The sequence below is a fragment of the Onychostruthus taczanowskii genome, unplaced genomic scaffold (assembly GCF_017590055.1).
Source record: "Onychostruthus taczanowskii isolate IOZ18803 unplaced genomic scaffold, ASM1759005v1 scaffold40, whole genome shotgun sequence".
NCBI lineage: Eukaryota > Metazoa > Chordata > Aves > Passeriformes > Passeridae > Onychostruthus > Onychostruthus taczanowskii.
The window spans coordinates 5,186,095-5,205,281 of NW_024501460.1; the positions used below are offsets into that span (position 1 = coordinate 5,186,095).

The 19,187-nt window shown below is 38.7% G+C and overlaps 1 protein-coding gene across 3 annotated transcripts in view; it reads right to left on the reverse strand.

The window, feature by feature from the left end:
• Positions 1 to 19,187, reverse strand: part of FARS2 (phenylalanyl-tRNA synthetase 2, mitochondrial) — a 231,548-nt gene that overhangs the window by 161,185 nt on the left and 51,176 nt on the right. For all 3 annotated transcript variants that reach the window (XM_041413155.1, XM_041413154.1, XM_041413153.1), the window contains 2 exons: positions 15,294 to 15,923; positions 5,448 to 5,607 (listed from right to left, as the gene is read on the reverse strand). In XM_041413155.1, the coding sequence (XP_041269089.1) occupies positions 5,448 to 5,607; positions 15,294 to 15,905 (772 nt within the window). In that variant the 5' untranslated portion in view covers positions 15,906 to 15,923. The remainder of the gene's footprint in view (positions 1 to 5,447; positions 5,608 to 15,293; positions 15,924 to 19,187) is intronic.

A 19,187-nucleotide genomic window follows, 5' to 3' on the forward strand; every position in this document is an offset into this window, starting at 1 on the left:
TCACCTTCATTTTGTTCTCTAAATTAATAGTTAATCCCACACACCACAATAATTTTATTCATACAGGATCCATTTGGGAATACCTCTATAGTTTATATTCAAGTGTTCTTTCAGACTTTTGGCTCTAGAAGACTTTACTGAAAAGCAGAGGATGCTCAGCCTTTGGCAACATTAACTGCATTTCTATAGAGTGTCACAGAACAAATGGGTACATTTATTATTTAGATACAAAATATTGTCTTGGTGCTCAATATATTCCCAAGAAGTAAAGGGCATCACTTACACTCAGCAAATTAAACCACTAAAGACTTTAAAGGATTATGATGATTAGGCATCCTGTAGTACTATATGATTTTCCTGATTCAACCTAGTTTATTTCTTCACATACAGCCTATGAAATACTGGCAAAATTGATCTTGTCTAGGAATTTTAGGAGGTCAAGAGACACATATCTCTCTTAAAACAGGCAGTTACAAGAGCACACTGCTGAATCTAATCAAGGCCTGACCACTAGACACAAATTTCATAACTTTTCCGGTTCAAAGAAATTATTTGTGTTATCAGACACAAACACACCTGCTCATTTCAGAACCTCACAGTGTTCATGAGAGTCCTTCCAGTGGGTAGAGGTCCATTCATAGTTGTGCTGGGCTGATGCTGGCTGAACACCAGGCTCCCAGCAAAGCTGCTCTACCACTCCTCTACTGGACTAGGGGTAGAAAATTTAATGAAAGGCTCATGAGTGGAGGTAAGGGCAGGAAGAGATCACTCAGCAATTACAGTCATGGGCAAAATAGACTTGACTTGGAGAAAGCAATTCAATTTATTACCAATCAAATCAGAGCAGGATAATGGGAAATAAAAACTAAATCTTGAAAACAACTTCCCCCATCCCTCCCTTCTTCCAGGCTCAACTCCACCCCCAAAATCTCCACCTCCTCCTCACCAGCAGTGGGGATGGGGAATGGGGGCTGTGGTCAGCTCATCCCTCATTTTCTCTTCCACTCTTCCCCTGCTCCAGGGTGGAGTCATACCCACTGAAGACAGTCCTTCCTAATTGCACCAGCATGAGTCCCTGCCACAGCACTCAGTCCTTCAAGAACCTCCTGCTCCAGCATGGTTCTCTCCACCAGGACCACAGGTCCTGCCAGAAGCCTGCTCCAACACAGGGTTCCAGCCTTCTTTGGGAATCCACCTGCTCCAGCATGGGGTGCTCCATGGGCTGCAGATGGACTCCTTTATCCCCATGGGCTGGAGGGGCACAGCTGCTTCACCATGGTCTGCATCATGGGCTGCAGGGGAATCTCAGCTCGGGCACCTGGAGCACCTCCTTCTTCTCCCTCCTTCTCCACTGACCTTGTGTCTCAACAGACGTATCTGAAGGGCTGCTTCTCACACATGTTCTCATTCCTCTCCCTGGCTGCAAATCGTGCAGGATTTTTTCCCTCCCTTTTAAAGTCTGTTATCCCAGAGGTGCCACTACCATCACTGATGGGCTCAGCTTTGGCCAGAAATGGGTCCGTCCTGGAGCTGGCTGACACTGGCTCTGTCAGACATGGAGCAAACGTCTGGCAGCTCCTCACAGAAGCCACCCCTGCAGTCTCCCTGCTACCAAAACCTTGCCATGCAAATCCAATACAGTAACTTATATGTGAGATCAGTATGGAAATAGTGAATAATTACTGTTATTTCTGAACACTGAGTCTAGGTAAGGAATTGGCCATAGCCTGCACTCAAAAGTAATGGTGTTATTAGATATTAAGCTAAACAAGTGCTAGCCTAATTGAGTCTCATAATGAAAAAGGCTTGACCAAAGCCACTGAAAAAGAAAGACAAGAAAAAAGAACAAACCAAACACATTAAAGCAGCCTATTACTACACTACAGCACAGAGGCAATAAAGCCTGAGACCCAGATGGTCATACACTGACCAGAAATTCTCTTTGTTGCTGTGAGGATTATTTTTAGAGACAAGGTTGTGGAATAAAAAGGAGAGGGGTGCAAGGAGGGTGCTGGGAGGCACAGAAGGTATTGAACTGTGGCCTCTTGAGGTGTGTGTCAATCTGTAAGTACTCTGCACCTCATTGTTTCAGATAATTCATCATACTTGCAGCAGACAGGAGGTGGCTGCCCATATAAACCTGTATTAGCTCACATTTTTCAGAAATTATTAGCCAGACCATTATGTCCTTTATAATTTACTTTTTTTTTAACTTATTACACTCACAGATCTCCATGCACTCAAAGGAAGTATCAGTACAACAGAATTAAGGAGAATGAGCAGAACATGTTTGATTTAAAAGATATCCAGTGGCAGTTCAGTGAGACCCAGCAGCGGCAAAGCCATCAGTCAAAGCACAGCATTACTCACTCTCCTGCCTTCCCTTACCAGTGCCTAGGAACTGGGTAGATAAATATGGGATAGCAGCGAAATTTGAGCCATTGCATGTAAAGCAACAAATCACAGAACCAGCAACACAGTCATTATTTTCTATTTGCTACAGTAAGATTACTTCTCAGTCTCTCAGGGTGCAGAAAGCTTTTTGCAAACCACAGAAGTGTTAGAGAAAGAACCATAGTTGAAAAAGACTGGCTAACTTTATAAGGAAATCTTGGACAGCCTTGTTACTAGGTAACTAAAATGAGAACTAACAGACTACCTACACTGGCAGAACTGTATGGGGAGATGGATGTGTAACTTTAATTAGTGGATTTTAAGTGTGCACTTCATGGAAGTAAGAGAGGAAAACTAAGAAAGGTGATGTCTAGGTGCACTATCTGAAATATCTTCCTGACAGAAAAATGGAAGGAACTGAAAGACAGTTACTTGTAGAATGCAAAATCAGGCATGTAATACCATCAGAAAATGCCATTAAAAGAACTACTTTATATTGCCAAGTTTATAAGACAACTGATTGGATGCTCCAGAACTTTCTCCCTCCTCTAATATCTGTCATTCCTTTGCCTGTTGCAAAACCAGAAAGACATAAAAAGACAAACTTTTGTAACAAGGGTAAGTGCAGACTCTATGAAGTCTTCGACTTTCCTTAGGACAACACAGTGATTTTTAAGCAACTTTGTTTTGCCATTACTGTTCAAATAGTGTGGTAGGAACCAGGTAGAACCCAACTGTCTCATTAAATATTATGAAAACTAACCTAGAACAATGCAGAGAGAAAAAAAAAAAAAGAAAAGGGCAAGTCAGTAATATGATTTTCTGCAGAGATCCTCAGTCTGTCATCAACCTGAGCTAGTAAATTCCCAGAGAAGCACTGCAGAAGCACAGCTTCCAAGTCCGCGACTTCAGGTACAATCCAGTATATATAAAACTAACATGTACAGCAAGCTTAAGCTACAATCCAAACAATCTACCTACAAAAAACAGTTGACTGTATGACAATGCAACATTTCAGTCACTCACTGCAGCTGTGGGGTCATGCTATCCTGCTAGAAAAGATGTGCAACTTCAATATTCTGCTGACAGCACAGGTTGTACAGAATACAACTGATGCAAAGGATAAAGGAATTAAATTTTTGCTTTTAAGAAAACATGGTGCCTTATGAAATATCCACATATAGGAAAAACATAGAAATTTTCCAAGAGCAACACATATAAACATATTTTAAATATTAAGTTAACATTTATAGGAGTCAAGATACAAAAAGTAATCAAGAGTACCATGCAAAGAGTAAAATGCTAGTTAAAAGATGACAGCTATCAAAAGACAAATTTATTTATGCGTGCCCCAAGACAGTTGCACTGCACCAATCTCATATACTTTGTGCCTAACATGAACTTTGAATACTTTGAATTCCTGTATTTCCATGGGGCAAATGGAAATATATATATGGCAAATGGAAATATATATTATATATATATTATATATATATATATATATATATAATGGGAATAGGGCAAATACACATATATATACATACATATGTAAATTTAATTTTAAAAGCATATTAAATTTAATGCAATAACTATATCTTGTGTTTGTATTCCAGGAAAAATGTTGGGGGTATAGAAAGAGAAATCCCCAAGAGTAAGAAGGTGGGATCTACCTTTAGTTTGTACATTTAAAATAATTTATGAATATATTTTAATGTCTTTTTAGCTACTGGGTGGACTGTATAAGAACTAGTAATAGCAAACATGCTGAGGATTAAAGTGCAATATCTGTCAACAGTTAGAGAAGGATGCCACTGCAGTCTGAGATACCACTAATAACTCAGTGAAATTGCTCACTTTAAACATCCTCAGCATCTGAAGTTGATCTACATGTATCATTCTTACTGTTACCCACTTTCATACCAATTTTGTATGTTTAAAAAGGTCACTGTTAAGTAAAACACACCTACAAGAAGCTTTGAGCCGAGGAACTTCAAAATTTTTGTTCAGGTGGAATAGACAATAACTGGTAAAAGTTTTGCGTGCTATAAGTCAACTTGAAAAATTCAGAAAAATATTCAAGCAGTCATATATAGAACTTGGTATCATTATCAATCCACTCTTGGAACTACTGCTCTAAGTGCAGTAAACATCTTAAGACACCTTAGAAAGTAGGCAAGATACCTCATGCATTCTAATACCATACAGTATTTCCTCAACAGAAAAACGAATCAGCTCAGAAGAGCAGCCTCCTTGCCAAGAAATAGCATTAATGTAGCAATTTTGACTCAGGCCATTTATAAATTCAGTTCCTGAAACTGAAAGCAGGTATTTCTGAGGAGAGAATACTTCATTCATATACACATCGATTACCCTTCCTCATTCCACTGTAAGTACCAGAAAACAATTACTGTTCAGCTTGATGTGAACTTAGCAAACACGGTCTGCCCTCAGCTGGAAGGTTTAATTTATCTGCACAAGGGATGCAGCACATGGACACAGGCACCCCTTCCCTGCTCCTGCCCATCCCCATGCAGCTGGTTCAGGATCTGAACGCTGCCCAGCTGCACTCAAGCTCCCATGCACCCCAGATGCGACGCTGCACCCATGCTCCATCCCTCCAGGAACACAGGAGGCCCACGAGGATGAAGCAGAGGGGGTCCTGCAGAGCTTTGTGCTGGAGCTGGAGCTGCCTCTCCTCGCAGGACCCACTCTGACAGGCCTTTAGCACACAGCTTCTGCCAGACCACTGCTGATAGCTGTGTCTCCACACGTCCCCACCTGCATTTGTGCTCACCACGTTACTCTGACATGCTGCACACCTAAATATTTTCACAAAAACCTGCTGAGTCAACACAGTGTTGTGTGCACCAGTATTTAGGAAAACCCAGAGAGGAATGTGTGGCCTCTTGGAAAAACCCATCTGGTTGTTTCTGTATTACCAGCTGCCAACACAACCTCTAAGCTTCCTGTCTGTGTTATGCAGGAAAATGTTTCTCCAAAGCCCAAACGACTATAGGCATGAGTAATCTGGGGGAAAAGGTGCAAGAGCCTACCATCACCAAAGATGTGAGTCATGAGCTTCGTGAGCACTTGCTTCAGGTTGAACTCCACCAGTCTCACTGCCTCCATGGTGTGACACTCCTGCTTGTGTGCAGTGCGATGGCCTTGCTCAAACAGCTGTAAACCTTCACCATCTTTAATGCTGGAGAACAACTAGAACAAAAACAAAACCACAAGAACACCATGCTTTGCATCAGTGACCTCCAGAATGAAAATCAATGAAACTTCATTCTCTGTTTAAAGTGGGAATCTTACCTGCTAAGTCTGCACTGTGAAAAACAAACAAAGACTGACTTAATACAAATTCTGTTCACTAAATGCAGAGATGAATCTCTGTAAGAACAAAAATGCTCAAATAATTATATCTAGTTTATTTCTATCATCAAATAATATGATTAGCTACAGGAAAATAATAATTTACAAATAAGCATGTCTCCTTTTTTGATTCAGTTACTTTGAAAGTTATCGTGCAGAACAAAGCACTCTAAACAGTGTATGCAAATAACACCCCAAAAACTACAAAACACAATGAACTCAATGGCATTTATCAGAACTTCAACTATTTTAGTACTTGGATGATATAAAAGAAATACCAAAACAACAAAAAAGAAACAAAAAACAGAAACACAACACCAAAACAAACCCAAACTAACCAACCCCCCCCCACCCCGCAAAAAAAAACCAAAAAAAAACCAAAACCACAAACAAAAAAAAACCCAAACCAACAAACAAACAACCCCAAAACAAACCCTGGCAGTTTAGTGAGACTTAAGCTGCTTACAGCTGATTCATCCTGGGTACAGTTTACATTCATTTAAGGACTACCATTTTCCTGTATATTCCCACACACAGCATCCTTTTTGTGAACAAGAATTTTGTCTTTGGGGCATGTAAGGATTCATGATCTCAGGTGGGGGTATCCAGATAAGTTACGAAGCACAGGGACAGCTGGTTTTGGATGTGGCAGACTTGCTCTTCATTTGGACACTGCTACCTACCACATCTGCTGCAAGTTGAATATTTCTGTTTTCTGCATATCCCCATATGTTTCTGGCCAGGTACATACCAGCAAAACTATATCCTTTCAGAGAGACAAATAAAACACATTCATTAAACAACACTGTTAGAGGCTCTGTGTCTTGGGGAAACAAGCAGGTGGTTTTACAATCTAAAGAGTACTTTTGTTGGAAATCCTTACAGCTGTACAAATCTCCCATATCTGGGGTGAAGTCTTGAGGGTAGGGAGAGCCAGTTGTGAAAATGCTTCTAGTGCTCTTTCCTACCCCTCCTCCTCTACCTTCCCCTAGTCAATCAAGCACACACAGAGGGGAAAAACATGCACTGAGATTTTCTTTCCATTAAGCCTCCCAACACAAATAGCTCTTACTCAGGAGATGCCACGAATAGTGTGTAACCTTAAAACAACTTCTGTGGGCATCCGTGAGTTATTAACTGCAGTTTGATGCCTTCAGAGCACTAAATGCTCCAAACAAAAAGTTCAAGTGAATCCTTGGTATTCCACAAATGCTAGATACAATTAATTAGGACTAGTTTCTAGCACATTTCCTGCAGACACAATGAATGAAGAGTCTGAGTTTAGACAGCAGGCAAACTAGCACCGCAGTGGATTGAAGAAATAAAAAAAAAAAAAAAAAATTCCAGTAGTATTTAACTTTGTATTGCTAGCCACAAGGAGATTGCTGGCAGATTTAGAAAATGTTTCTTCTCTTAATCTTCTTAGTGTGCTGCAGAAATTACTAAATTAAAAAGGGAATGTATAAATACCAAATAAAATTGTTCTCCACCAGTCTAACAGAAATGCCTTTACTAACCAAAAGCCAGCAAGTAGCTTGACAAACAAAGTATCACACTTTCAAATAACAGATTCTTTATTCAAGTGCTCATCTGAAAGATTAAACCCCCTTCTTCTCACTGATATTAATCCTACCTTGACTGGAACAAGAAGATAATACCCACCCTACAACTAATTTGCTGTCAGCAAGGCAGATCGGTCACCCAGCACGTGGTTTTGAAAGCCGGGGGAATTCAGAGAGGCCAGCATTAGCCTAGGGAGGATAATTGTCTTAGGCTCACCAGGTGGCCAGTGGAGAGACACAGGCTCCCTCACAGAGGAACACGGAGGGCCTAAATTAGGTTCCTGCTCTGAGCAACCCTGCACAGGTAGCTATTTTTTCTATTGACTGACTGACTCACTCACTAAGCCAGAAACACCCTTCAGGCAAAGGAGATGTTCCCTCTTTTGACCAGAATACACTGTATTTACACATTAGAAGGTACATTTGTTATTTTACCTATCAGCAGTATTTTAGGACATGAAACTCTCTTCCTCCTTTTTTCCTTTACTCCTCCCTTCAGCTTAAGACACTCCTCAGACCACTACAAAGAACAGACAGTCTGGATGCTAGCCTTCAAAATACAGCATACATATCAAGTACATAGAAATACTTGTCCTTACTGCTGTATTATTTCTGAAATGTTGATGTAACAATTACAGTCTAAAGTAAAATTCTATTTCAGTGGCTTATAGCAGATGTGGAAACAAAATACATGCAAGAACCGTTAAATACATTGAGTCATAATGCAGCACCGGCCTGAGCCCTAATCCTGCCAAAAAAAGTCACAGGCACTATCTCCAAGTGCCTCCAAGTCATAGGCTCCTTCTCCAAGCCAGGGCAAGGGTCCATGCAGCAGTGTACTGAGCCAGGCTGGGAGATGGATCCAGATGGGCAGTAACTCAGGAGAAGGGAAGAAACTGAGGGATGTGAAAATGGTCAAGTCCAGCTTAGTAATCAAATATCAGCATACTAGCAGCTCCAAGAGATGAGCTAGCACACAGAACAGGGCTGGGTCACTTTGGGCACAGGTGTGACTCTAGTCCAGTTCAGACAGGCTCTGAAAGCACAGCCACAGGGAAGTCCCTGAAACAGGCAAGACAACAGCTCCCCCTTACAGTCAGGCACAGAGAGGCGTTTTGGTATTCTCCACGGAGGCTCCATCAGCTGCAGATGGGATTATACCAAGAAACAAAAAAGAGATACCTTACAGTTGTATTAATATTTATTCCTGACTTCCCGTTCACTGACATTGCTATGTCAATACGAGCAGCTTTAAACCGATATGCCAATTTCACTACTACAACAACTGAACTGTGCTAAGTACACGTCTTGGATTAGAAACACTTCAACATTTCTGTACACATAAAGCCAGGAAAGTCAAAGCTTGAATAAAATGAAGAATCACCTACAGTCATTCCTTTTTCATGCCAATTTTTCTCAGGCACATGTCTGTGCAAATGGAGAAAAAAAATACCTAAGATCTTGCATAAAACACTGACACATGCAAGACACCAATTTCACATACATTCATTCCCTCAGAGCAGACTAAAACAGCATGCACTATCTTATTGCATTGAATACAATCAGTCACTATTACAAGCAGGAAGGAAATTTCCTGTAGCCATAAATCGAGCACCTACGCGTCTGTCTCGTGTAAGGACACGAAGATTTTTCTTTGAGCAAAGGTGTGCAAAACATTGAATATTGGATCACCATGAAAAAGTCAAAAAAATTAATACTTCCCAGGATTTAGCAGCATATCTGACTGATGCTTCATTACAAAGGAGAAGGCAGAAAGGAATTGAAGTGACCTAAGCATTTGGCATGAAGTTTACTCACAGTTTAGCTCATAATAAAAATAAAATTTAAAAACAAATCAAAATTTGATTACATGTAATGGCAAGACAGACTTTTAACTGGACAAGTACAAATAGAGCTATGGTCCTTGTTGTGGGGATAAGCAAAAGCACATTCCAGCATTTCTCAGCCTGGCATGAAGGGCAGAAGTCACATTTGTGATTTAAACAAAGACCTCAGCATTTCCTCCGTCATTTGACAGACTTTTTAGTCTCACATCCCTTCATTATCCATACACTTAGTATTCAAAATTAAGTGCCTCTTTTCAGGATGGCATTCATAGTAGGTTTGAGATCAGAGAGATCTGTAACTATATCCTGTCTTTCCACAATGCAGTTGTGTATTCCTCCCGCCACTCATGCATACACCAGTGATTAAGAAAATGAATAAATCATATTCATATACTTATACTCTCAGGCATTTAAAATTATCTCTAGATGAGGATCTGCACGTGACTACACCCAACCTTGCCACCCCAAATACATTTTGTCTCACTGGCCCTAATAAATATCTCTAAAAATTAACTAACAGCTGCACTCTGAATCCACTTACAAATATCAAACCATTCCCACAATATTTTAAATGTGGTGTGGAACTCAAGACTCAGCAAATGGATCAGGAATTTTGAAGATGCCACCAATAGATGCCTCAAAGAGAAAATCTAATTTCAGTCTCAGCCAGCCTCCAAGGTGTAACTATACACCCTGATGCAGCCAGTTTCAGGCACCAAAGAGATACACAGCCACAAGACAGAATGCTCTTCACAGCATATCAATAAGGATTTTGGGGGGCAGAAAATGGCAAAAAAACTACTTCAACCCACAAACTTGAAGGTGTTCACCCTAATTTCTACATCCTTCCATTCTAGTTCTCCAATTACAGCAATGAAAGGTAACCTCTGTTGTTTTTTAGGGGTGGAGGGCTGGATTTTTGGTTTGTTTTTTTTTTTTTAATCTAATCAAAGTGTTTCAGTAAGAAATGGGAAAACAATAAATGTTTTCAAACCAGAAAGAAAAAGTAACACTGCCACACAGATACCTGAAATAATGAGACATCTATCATAGACTTCTGTCTCTGCAGCAGTAGAAATTCCTTGACTTTTAAGTACCGTAGACTTCCCAAATATACTAGTGGACACTTTCCTCTTTTTTTTATTCTCCTGCACAATTTAAATATTGTATTTAATAGATTTAATGGCTTTATTCTGAAAAGCTTTGTTGGTTTCTTTGGGTTTTTTTAGCTGGACAACAAAAAGACAACGTCTGAAAAAAATATGAAGTCTCCGCAGTAAAAGATGCACCATCAGTTTTCAAACTGCCTAGACCATGGATCACTATCAAAATCTAACAGACCTTCTGATGCCCTTCACTGTCAAATTTTTGACTAAAAATAACAAAGAATACAATTTGAATCCTCAGATCAGTGAAGATCTATTTATTATGGCATGATTTATACACCACAATTTGGAAAACACCGAATAATACAATGTTCACATCTTGGATAAATACTGGAGAAAGTGAAATCAGTTCCACCTAAACTAGCCAGGCTCTTCATTGTGACCACTGAGTTCAAATGCAGCTTCAGGAATAAATTCACCTCAGAATATTCTAGCAAAGTAATGCTGCTGCTCCTTTTTTTTGCCCAGGTGGATCTAGTTCAAGCGCCTCTGCTCCTGCACCAGCCTTGCTGCTCCCTGTGAGAAGGAGGGACAGCTCTCAGGCTCCTTGGGACTGACGCTTTGCTCACAACCCTACTCATAAGTTGTAGAAAGCTAAGAAGGGCTCCTTGGCCATTTAAGCCTTTTAAAATATTTGTTCCTTTGTGCCCAGCTAAACACTGCTACTATGACTCCCACTCACAAGCACTCTCAGACATGCTGGAAAAGCTCCAAATAACTCCATGAAGTAGGTTGATCCCTGGAACACTATAAATTGATTTCAATTCCTTTACATGTGAAGATTAAAAAAAAGGGATTGAAGACAGGGAGGAGCCCTTCTTTGATACATCAGAGCAACAGCACAGTGTCCAAAGCTGCAGTAACATCTAGGATTTTGGAGAAGTCAAACCTAAAGACACAAGTTTTCCATGGGGAAAACCCAGCACAGCACTTGATTAAAAAGAACCCCAAAATTGCAGATGAGTGGTCAATCAGGAGTTCACATCATCCCATACCACAAGGAAAAGGATAAAAGCAACCTCTTTTTTTTTTTTTTTAACAATACACCAGGAATATTGCCAAGGTACTGAAGTATGGGAAGATGAGGAAAGGAGTATGTATTTCGATGAAAAAGAGAAAAATCTACTAATCTCCTATTACCTAGGACAAAGGCCTTTACCTTTCAGGATATAAACAAAAGAAGCTACAATACTGACTTTTTAAAAAAATTATATATAGTGCTTTGGAGGAGCAATTCTTTATTTGTAACTAGAATATTTACTCTTTTCCCATTGCATCCTAACAAAAAAGTTTTCATTTCTACCATGAGCATTTCAATGGAGAATAAAGATATATCCTTACTACTTCTAGTACAAACAAGCCTGATGAGAGCATAATTTTTTCATCTAAACAACCTTGTATTGGCCTCCACTGGAGCAAGGTTACTAAATTAGAGGAGCAATTCCTATGTTTTAGCATCTGTTCCCCTTAAAATTTATGTATTATTTAGTATAGACTATAAAACACCACATGAAGTCTCCTGCAAATGTGTAAACATTTTTTGTTGTCAACTGAAATCTGTTCATTGACTGCCATTGGGTTTATATTGGCTCCCTCTTCTGGCTAACATGCACAAAGTGCAATGTAGTTGAGATTTTTTTTCTCTTTTCCATAAATTATGGACCTGCACCAAAGGCAATGGCATAGCACGGAAATAATTTCTCTTATAATACACCCAAGAAAATTGGCCAGTTCAGATCTGAATACAGCAGTATCAAAATTGCCAATCCAAAGTACTAACCAAAAGAAAAAAAGCCATACACCATAGAAGGAAAAAAAAATTCACACACCAATTAGAAGAAAAGCAGGAATGTTGGAGGAAGTGAATACAAAAGGGTATCATCTGGGGGTACTGTTTAAGAAGAACAGCTCATTTTTTGTTCAGAATTCTGAAGTAGATTTGGGAAGTTATTTTTGGTTTTAACTATTTATGTTAGTCAGTTTCTACCTGTTCTTCTATTGCATTCAGATAATAACCACCTAAAATACTTTTAAATATATTGAAAACATGTCTAAATGTATTTTCAGATGTTCTTTGATAGCAGTCCAAGGACATTTTTTATGAGAATAAAATTTAATAACATTTTCTAAGCATGAATTATTCTAACTTTTAGCAATGAGTTAGTCTGGGAGATGGCAATTTCTTTAGCACTTTAATATTTACACTCATACTAAGCTGCAGAAATGCATCAGTTACCTGCCCATCTTTGAATTATAGATTACTTCTCTCTTTAAAAAGTAATCACTGAGCCATCATGAAAAAACATATAGCCAAAAAACCAAATAGCTCACAAATATATCAGAAAAAATACTGCAAAACTGCCAAACTTAGTTTGTTTTTCCAGATCTTACTTCAACATACTGATTTTAAAATTGATATAAAGAATGATGATGAAGGCTTCCATCATAGGACAGGAATTTTAACCTAGTCATGACTACAGAATTAGGTATTTGTAAAGGAGATTTACCTATATACACCTATATTTTTTGTATCCTGAATAAAATTTCAGCTGAAGACAAAATGACTCCCCACACCTCCTAAACTGAGAACAAACATCAAATTCCTCTAAGCTCAAGTTATTATAAAAATCACTCTAAGCTTTTGTTTTTCTTCTGACATCTTCTTAGGTCACTTACACTGAGAAGACAGTGAATGATAAATTTAAAAAGAAAAAGAACAAATTAGAGCAGCAAACTGACAACAGCATGTAAAATTACTGTATTGGCCATAACATGAAATGTACCCAGGGCTTGTAGGTAAGAGCTCTTTTTCCTTTGGTTCCAAAGATTCTGATCCTTGGTACTTGTGCAAATTTCCTCTCACCAGAGACTGAAGCCTGGTTAGGAATGAGAAGTCTGAGAGAAGGGTAACAGGCCCTGACAGTCACATGTTTCTGCTCAGTGGGCTACAGCTCAAACTTGAGTATAAATAAATGAGTATCAGAGCATTTCTCTCATGCAGTATTACCTCTATTTAGTCTTTGTTCTGCTCAGACAGTTCCTTCTGGAATTATTTAAATGTGGATTATTCTGAACAGGCAACCAGAATACAAAACACAGAAATAGTCCCCAGTGAAATTTCAGAATTGCACATTCATTTTTTCCACAAGGCTCTTGTGATTAAGACTGTAAAAAGGGGTATATACTGAAACACAAACTGAAGCAAAAAAGGATGCATCAGATCATGCTCAGGTTTATAATTTTTTATGTTGCCCATTAAACAACACTTTACAGATCATACACCACACCACTATTCTTTCTTCATCAGTTTAGGAAAATCCCCAATAACATCCCCATTATTTTCTTGGGGAAATAGAAACAATCTCCAGTGTAATGAATTAGATTGTTGAACACTGTATATTTCTAGATAGAATATGTCAGTGAAAACATTTCTGTAACTCTGTTCCCAGTTATTCAAATCCTATTATTCCTATTATTAAATTTATAGAGCTGAAAGAAATAGTCCATCATTAGGACCAAAATTTCTTAAGGGGTATATTCATAAACAAGTAGCTCAATGATTAGATCAATCACACCCAAGGTTGAAGAAATTTCATCCTGCAATAATGGTGACGTTATAATTTTGTGGCAAGTGAAATATTTCCATCTGAATGACTGAACTTCTGTGAAACTGTAAAAAAAATATTGTGTGATGAATAAAAATGGTTAAGGAATTGTATTTTCTTAATATAGTATTGTATACCATACATCCTGACTATATTCATAAATAGGCCTAAGGGAAAAGAGCAGCAAACAAACAAGGCTGACTAAGTCTGCAGTATTTCCATTTTGTGGTTACCAAAGCAGCAGCTGCAGGCTGAGTTCAGCCCCACACAGCTCTCAGGACACCTGCAGAGGCAGGTATGAGTTCAGGTATGAGTTTGCACGGGGTGGGAGAGTGCAGCACAGGCAGTACGAGCACCTTCCATCATGGAGAAAAGCAGTGTTCTGTGATTACCTTAGTTTTCCCTCAGGCATCCAAAGGCATCAGGCTTCTCTGCCAAGCTCCTGTCACCCGCTGGCAAGCACATTAAGAATGGTCTACATCTCAGTATTATTAGAATAAGCTAGTTTTAGTTATAGAACTGTGAATTTGGCAGTATTGCTACAAGCATACACAAATTATACAAATCAATTACTATTTGGAAAACAAACTGGCTTATATTTACCACTGATCAATGATGCAGCAGAGTACTTAATGACACCCGGGCATTTGCAGAGCATGCAAGCTGTGCCAACAAAACATATAAACTTAAGAGTCTTGGACATCAACCTAGAGCTCTTCAGCTGGTGCCTCTGGACTGACGGGTGTGCATGCATCACGCACACATAAATATTGGCTGCAACAGATGAATCCTTCATTGCAGCTTTAGGATGAGTTGAAGACTGGAACAATTCCCTAGAAAATGACATTCATTTATGTCAGGTTGGCACTATTAAAAGAAAAAGACTATAGTGAAAACTGTACTATGGAAGTAGCTGTAACAACTCACATCCAAGGAGTTCTTCAAGAATTAATTTGACAGAGATTTTGGTAAAGTGATCTCACCAGAAAAGAGTCATGACAGCAACAGAACTGAGTTGTGCAGATCATTAACTGAACAAGTTGTTTCATTTCAGATTGTTTCACTATGCTAGCTTTCAATAATATTGTCTTTCAATTTTTCACACTTTCCTAGGGAATTTTATAGTTGTTTTCAAATTCAACACTTTCCATCTACATTTTTTGCAAATTAAAAATATTGCTATATGATAAATCACTTGATCTTTATCAATGTGCAGCATAACATTGTTGCTGCAACATGCTTACGTGCACGAACCTTGTTCATGTGGATGAAGTTTGCTTGCAGCAAACACAAGACCAAGCAACTTACCCAAAATGTCTTTCACCCCAGCTAGAGAATTCATACCTCATGGCAGGAGAAGAGACGCACTCCCTCCATCTGATGGAAGACAGGGTAGTGGGTGTTATCGATCGTGTCTCGGCGGTACACATCTCCCACTGCCAGGAAGGCGTCCAGGCCAGAGTGTATCAAGTCCCACTGATGGGCTGACGTATGTGCTCTTAGCATGTGGTCACGATTCAAGTAATAGTTATCCTCTTTCCTTCTGCTGGCATGGTTTTGTGGAATAAGTAAACTATCAAAATTCTGCTGGACTGTAACCACTGGAGAAAGACCGTCATACACAGAAAAGAGCGGAGTCCCACGGCGTCCTAGGTAATGCTTGTAGAAGTGCTCCTTCACTTGCTCCTTGATTAGCCACAAAGGGTGATGTTTTCTGTTGTGCAAGTTCTTCCCCACCTTGGAAAGAATCTTCTCTGTGACATTGCTGTAGTCATCCTGAGGATAAGATTTACCAAGCAGTTCCACAGTATTTGAGCAGGGTGCACTGGCAGCAAAATCTGAAGGTACAGACTTGGATGAAGAATGCCTTGAATGGGTGGGAATTCCTCTTACTTTTGATGATAAAGCTGTTTTAGAATACTTAGCTACTCTCATGAATTTCCAGAGCATTGCCATTGTAAGCTTTTTTATGATCTAGAGAAAGAAAAGGAATTAAAAATATTTGAGTTAGGAACTGCAATGTTGCTGCAGGAATTGCTATTATCTTAGGGATAGATAAACACAAATGTCTGCTTGATTAGTATGACAAAGTTGCCACTATAAACCACTCTTTTGACTTCAGAGGATGGAAAATACCCTTGTGGTCAAATTTCAGCTAGGATATATTAGGCTTCTGTTATATATTCAGTTATTAGGCTTCTGCATGACTGATAGTATTAATGACTCTAAACCTAGCCTGAACCCCATTCCAGATGATGATCTTTAAAGATAAATAAACATCAGACCTTCTTTGAAACACTATTTTTCACCCAATTAAAACATGTGGCAATAACTTAATATTACTTAAGAGAAACTCAGAAACTTAACAGTGCCCTTCAGCAGTCAAAACTCGCTTGTAACAAGCAATTAAGTTATTGCTGTATGATCTCCGTTAGCAGAAGCTGCAGAACATGTTCCACATCTACCTGATGCATGAGGCACGCACTATGCAATCATTACTAATTCTTATTTAATGCCAGACAAAACCAGTTTAACCTTTCAAACTACTGAACCACTGTGAAAAAACAGATGGCCAAACAAGTCATATATTTATATATAAACAGCTTATTAATTCACACATGAGTATTGCACAAGATTCACCATAAAGACTGCATAAAGTCAGAACCAGTGTTAGGATTTTGCAGTGATCAAAAAACCCCTTGTTCTACACGTTCCCCAGGACGGCTGTTTGCACAGCTTCCACGGCTGTACAGGGGAGGCAGGATTGTCAGGTACCAGGAAGGCAAAGTGATGAGATTCTTCAAGTTGTCTGAACTGAAGAACTCATTTCCCATCAAAGGGCCATCTTTACACATCCTCCCTGTTCACAGACAGGCTTTGTGCTTCATGTGTAAACAGCTGCATTCTCTGTAGAGCCCAAAGCCAATTCCAAAACCAAAGGGTTTTGAGAGTGATGAACCTTTCAGTCACTCCATATGCATAAGACCATTGTGAGATGAAAAATTACTTCAAAATCTATCATTGGGCTTCAGAAATATTAGCAAAGGTCCCAGTAAAATAATTAAGCATTAAAATTTGCTTATTATGTAATGGGAAAACAGAGGCATTAGAAGTTAAGGGATCAGGGAAAGATATCTGCTACAAACTGGCTTGTATTTCTCTATGAACCAAGAATTATAGGGCCATAGGTTTTCTGAGTTAAAAGAATTTTCTGTGAAAGTAATCTTAAAGAACTGGGGGAAGAAAGGACATAAGCAATAATAAATACCCCACAGTCTTCAAGAGATACAGTCTTTAGGTTTACACTATCTGGCTAGCTTTCCACAGGAACATAAGGAAAACAACTGTAAGTAGAAAAAAAACAAGGTGAGACTATTTTTCATACTCTCATGCTTCAAAATATGTATGCAAATGAACAGACATACTAGACTAGAGAGTCCCAAAAAAACAAATCTGTAAAAAGTAATGAGTATGGTCACATTTGGCTTTCTTTCTTCTGGCTTGTGTCTAGAAGTTTTCCATAGGTCTATTTCCTCAAGTCATTGTATCTCAATCAATCAAAGGCAAGTTGGATAGACAGAAATTAATTCTGGTGGGGAAGTGTAAAATTACTGAATATTTGGTTTCATCCTTTTTCTGGTAGAATATCTTTAGAAATAAGTAACAGCTATAAATTTTATCTAGTTTTGAAACTTTTAAGAATGACTGCCTTTGGCAGGGGGGGCAGTTAACAGTTTACAAAGGTATTTCATCAAATTAGCTCTTGATCATAACTGAGAATGTTCTTCAATAAATGAATTCACACATATATCAGAAGCCACTATGATAGAGGCTAAGCAAGGGATAGTCTTACATTTTGAAAACAGACCCCATTTTTCTGAAACATACGTTCTCCTTCATGGAAAGTGAGTTCTCATTTTCAAACAGCTGCTTGAAATACCCAGTCCTAGTCAGATAATGAATTCAGCTTCCCTTAAGTAAATATCACCATCTGCCCATACATTTATTTCTCTAAAAACTTCAATTCAAAACTTACACACAACCGTAATGTACAAAAAAACTCCCATAAGTTTATCGTGATTCTTGTGATGCTCACTGCTTTCTTAAATATCATTCCTCTGAGAATCAGACAACCATGTGAGAAGCTCAGCTTTCATGTAAACAGTTTTGATGATTATAAATTTATGGGAAAAGAAATAAGAACATGTACCACAGGTACTGGGGGGGAACTCTTGCTTGTTTGCTTAAGACTCATTATTTTTAAGGGAGACTCTAGTATCTACATCTTCAAGGGCTTACCTGATTATATTTCAGTATTTGTAATGAGGAAGCCTGCTATCCGTTTCTGATAGTTCAGAAACACTCTTTTTTTTTAAGCAAGTGATATATACTCCTCACAAACTTGTACAGGAGAAAAACCCACAGATGAACCTGTATTAAGAGTTTTTATCTTAACATTATGCCTATGCCATAAATAGTTGAATGGCATTATTACCTGTATTATTATTCTAATCCAAAGCAAAATTTGAGCAGTAAGTAACATGAGCAATAAGAAAATTTTTTATGAGTTACCAATGTCCAAGTTCTGCAAACAACAGCAAGCAAGCACTAAATGTGCCCCTAACACGGTATCACCCGGAGTTCCAGAAACTCTGAAGTCCTACACCAACACTCTGCTGCTTCCCTCTCTCACCACAGAGTCACGTATTCCTCTTTCACAGTCATTACAGAAAAATGGTATTGGACTTAGTTCAACTCAACTGGCGATAAGTTACATTTGGGCAGAGAAACCACAGAGAAGAAAGAAAGTAAAATATGTTTACACTCTGCAGACTGTACACAAAATCTTCAAACCAAAGTAATGTTTACCAAGGCAGAGGGCAACACTGGAAAATAAAGACATCTCTTTACCTTTCTTCTAGCAATAAATACCTGGTGTTAAGAACACACTAATTACTTATGTTCTTTTACAATAAACAGAAATTAATGCATTTTTGTTTATTTATTTCTATGTTTTTCTAAATGTCTGAAAAAGCAGTTTAAATGTATACTTTTCTTCCTTTATTTCCACCATGCTTTTCATCTGCCAGGGAAACAAAACTGTTTTCTGTGCACACTGACAAAACCTGAATCCCAGAGCAAGGCCTGCCAGCCAGCTAACAAGAACAGCGAGCCAAACAGCAGCTGCAGGTCCTGTAGCTGAAAACAAATACATAAACGGGAAATACACATTGAACA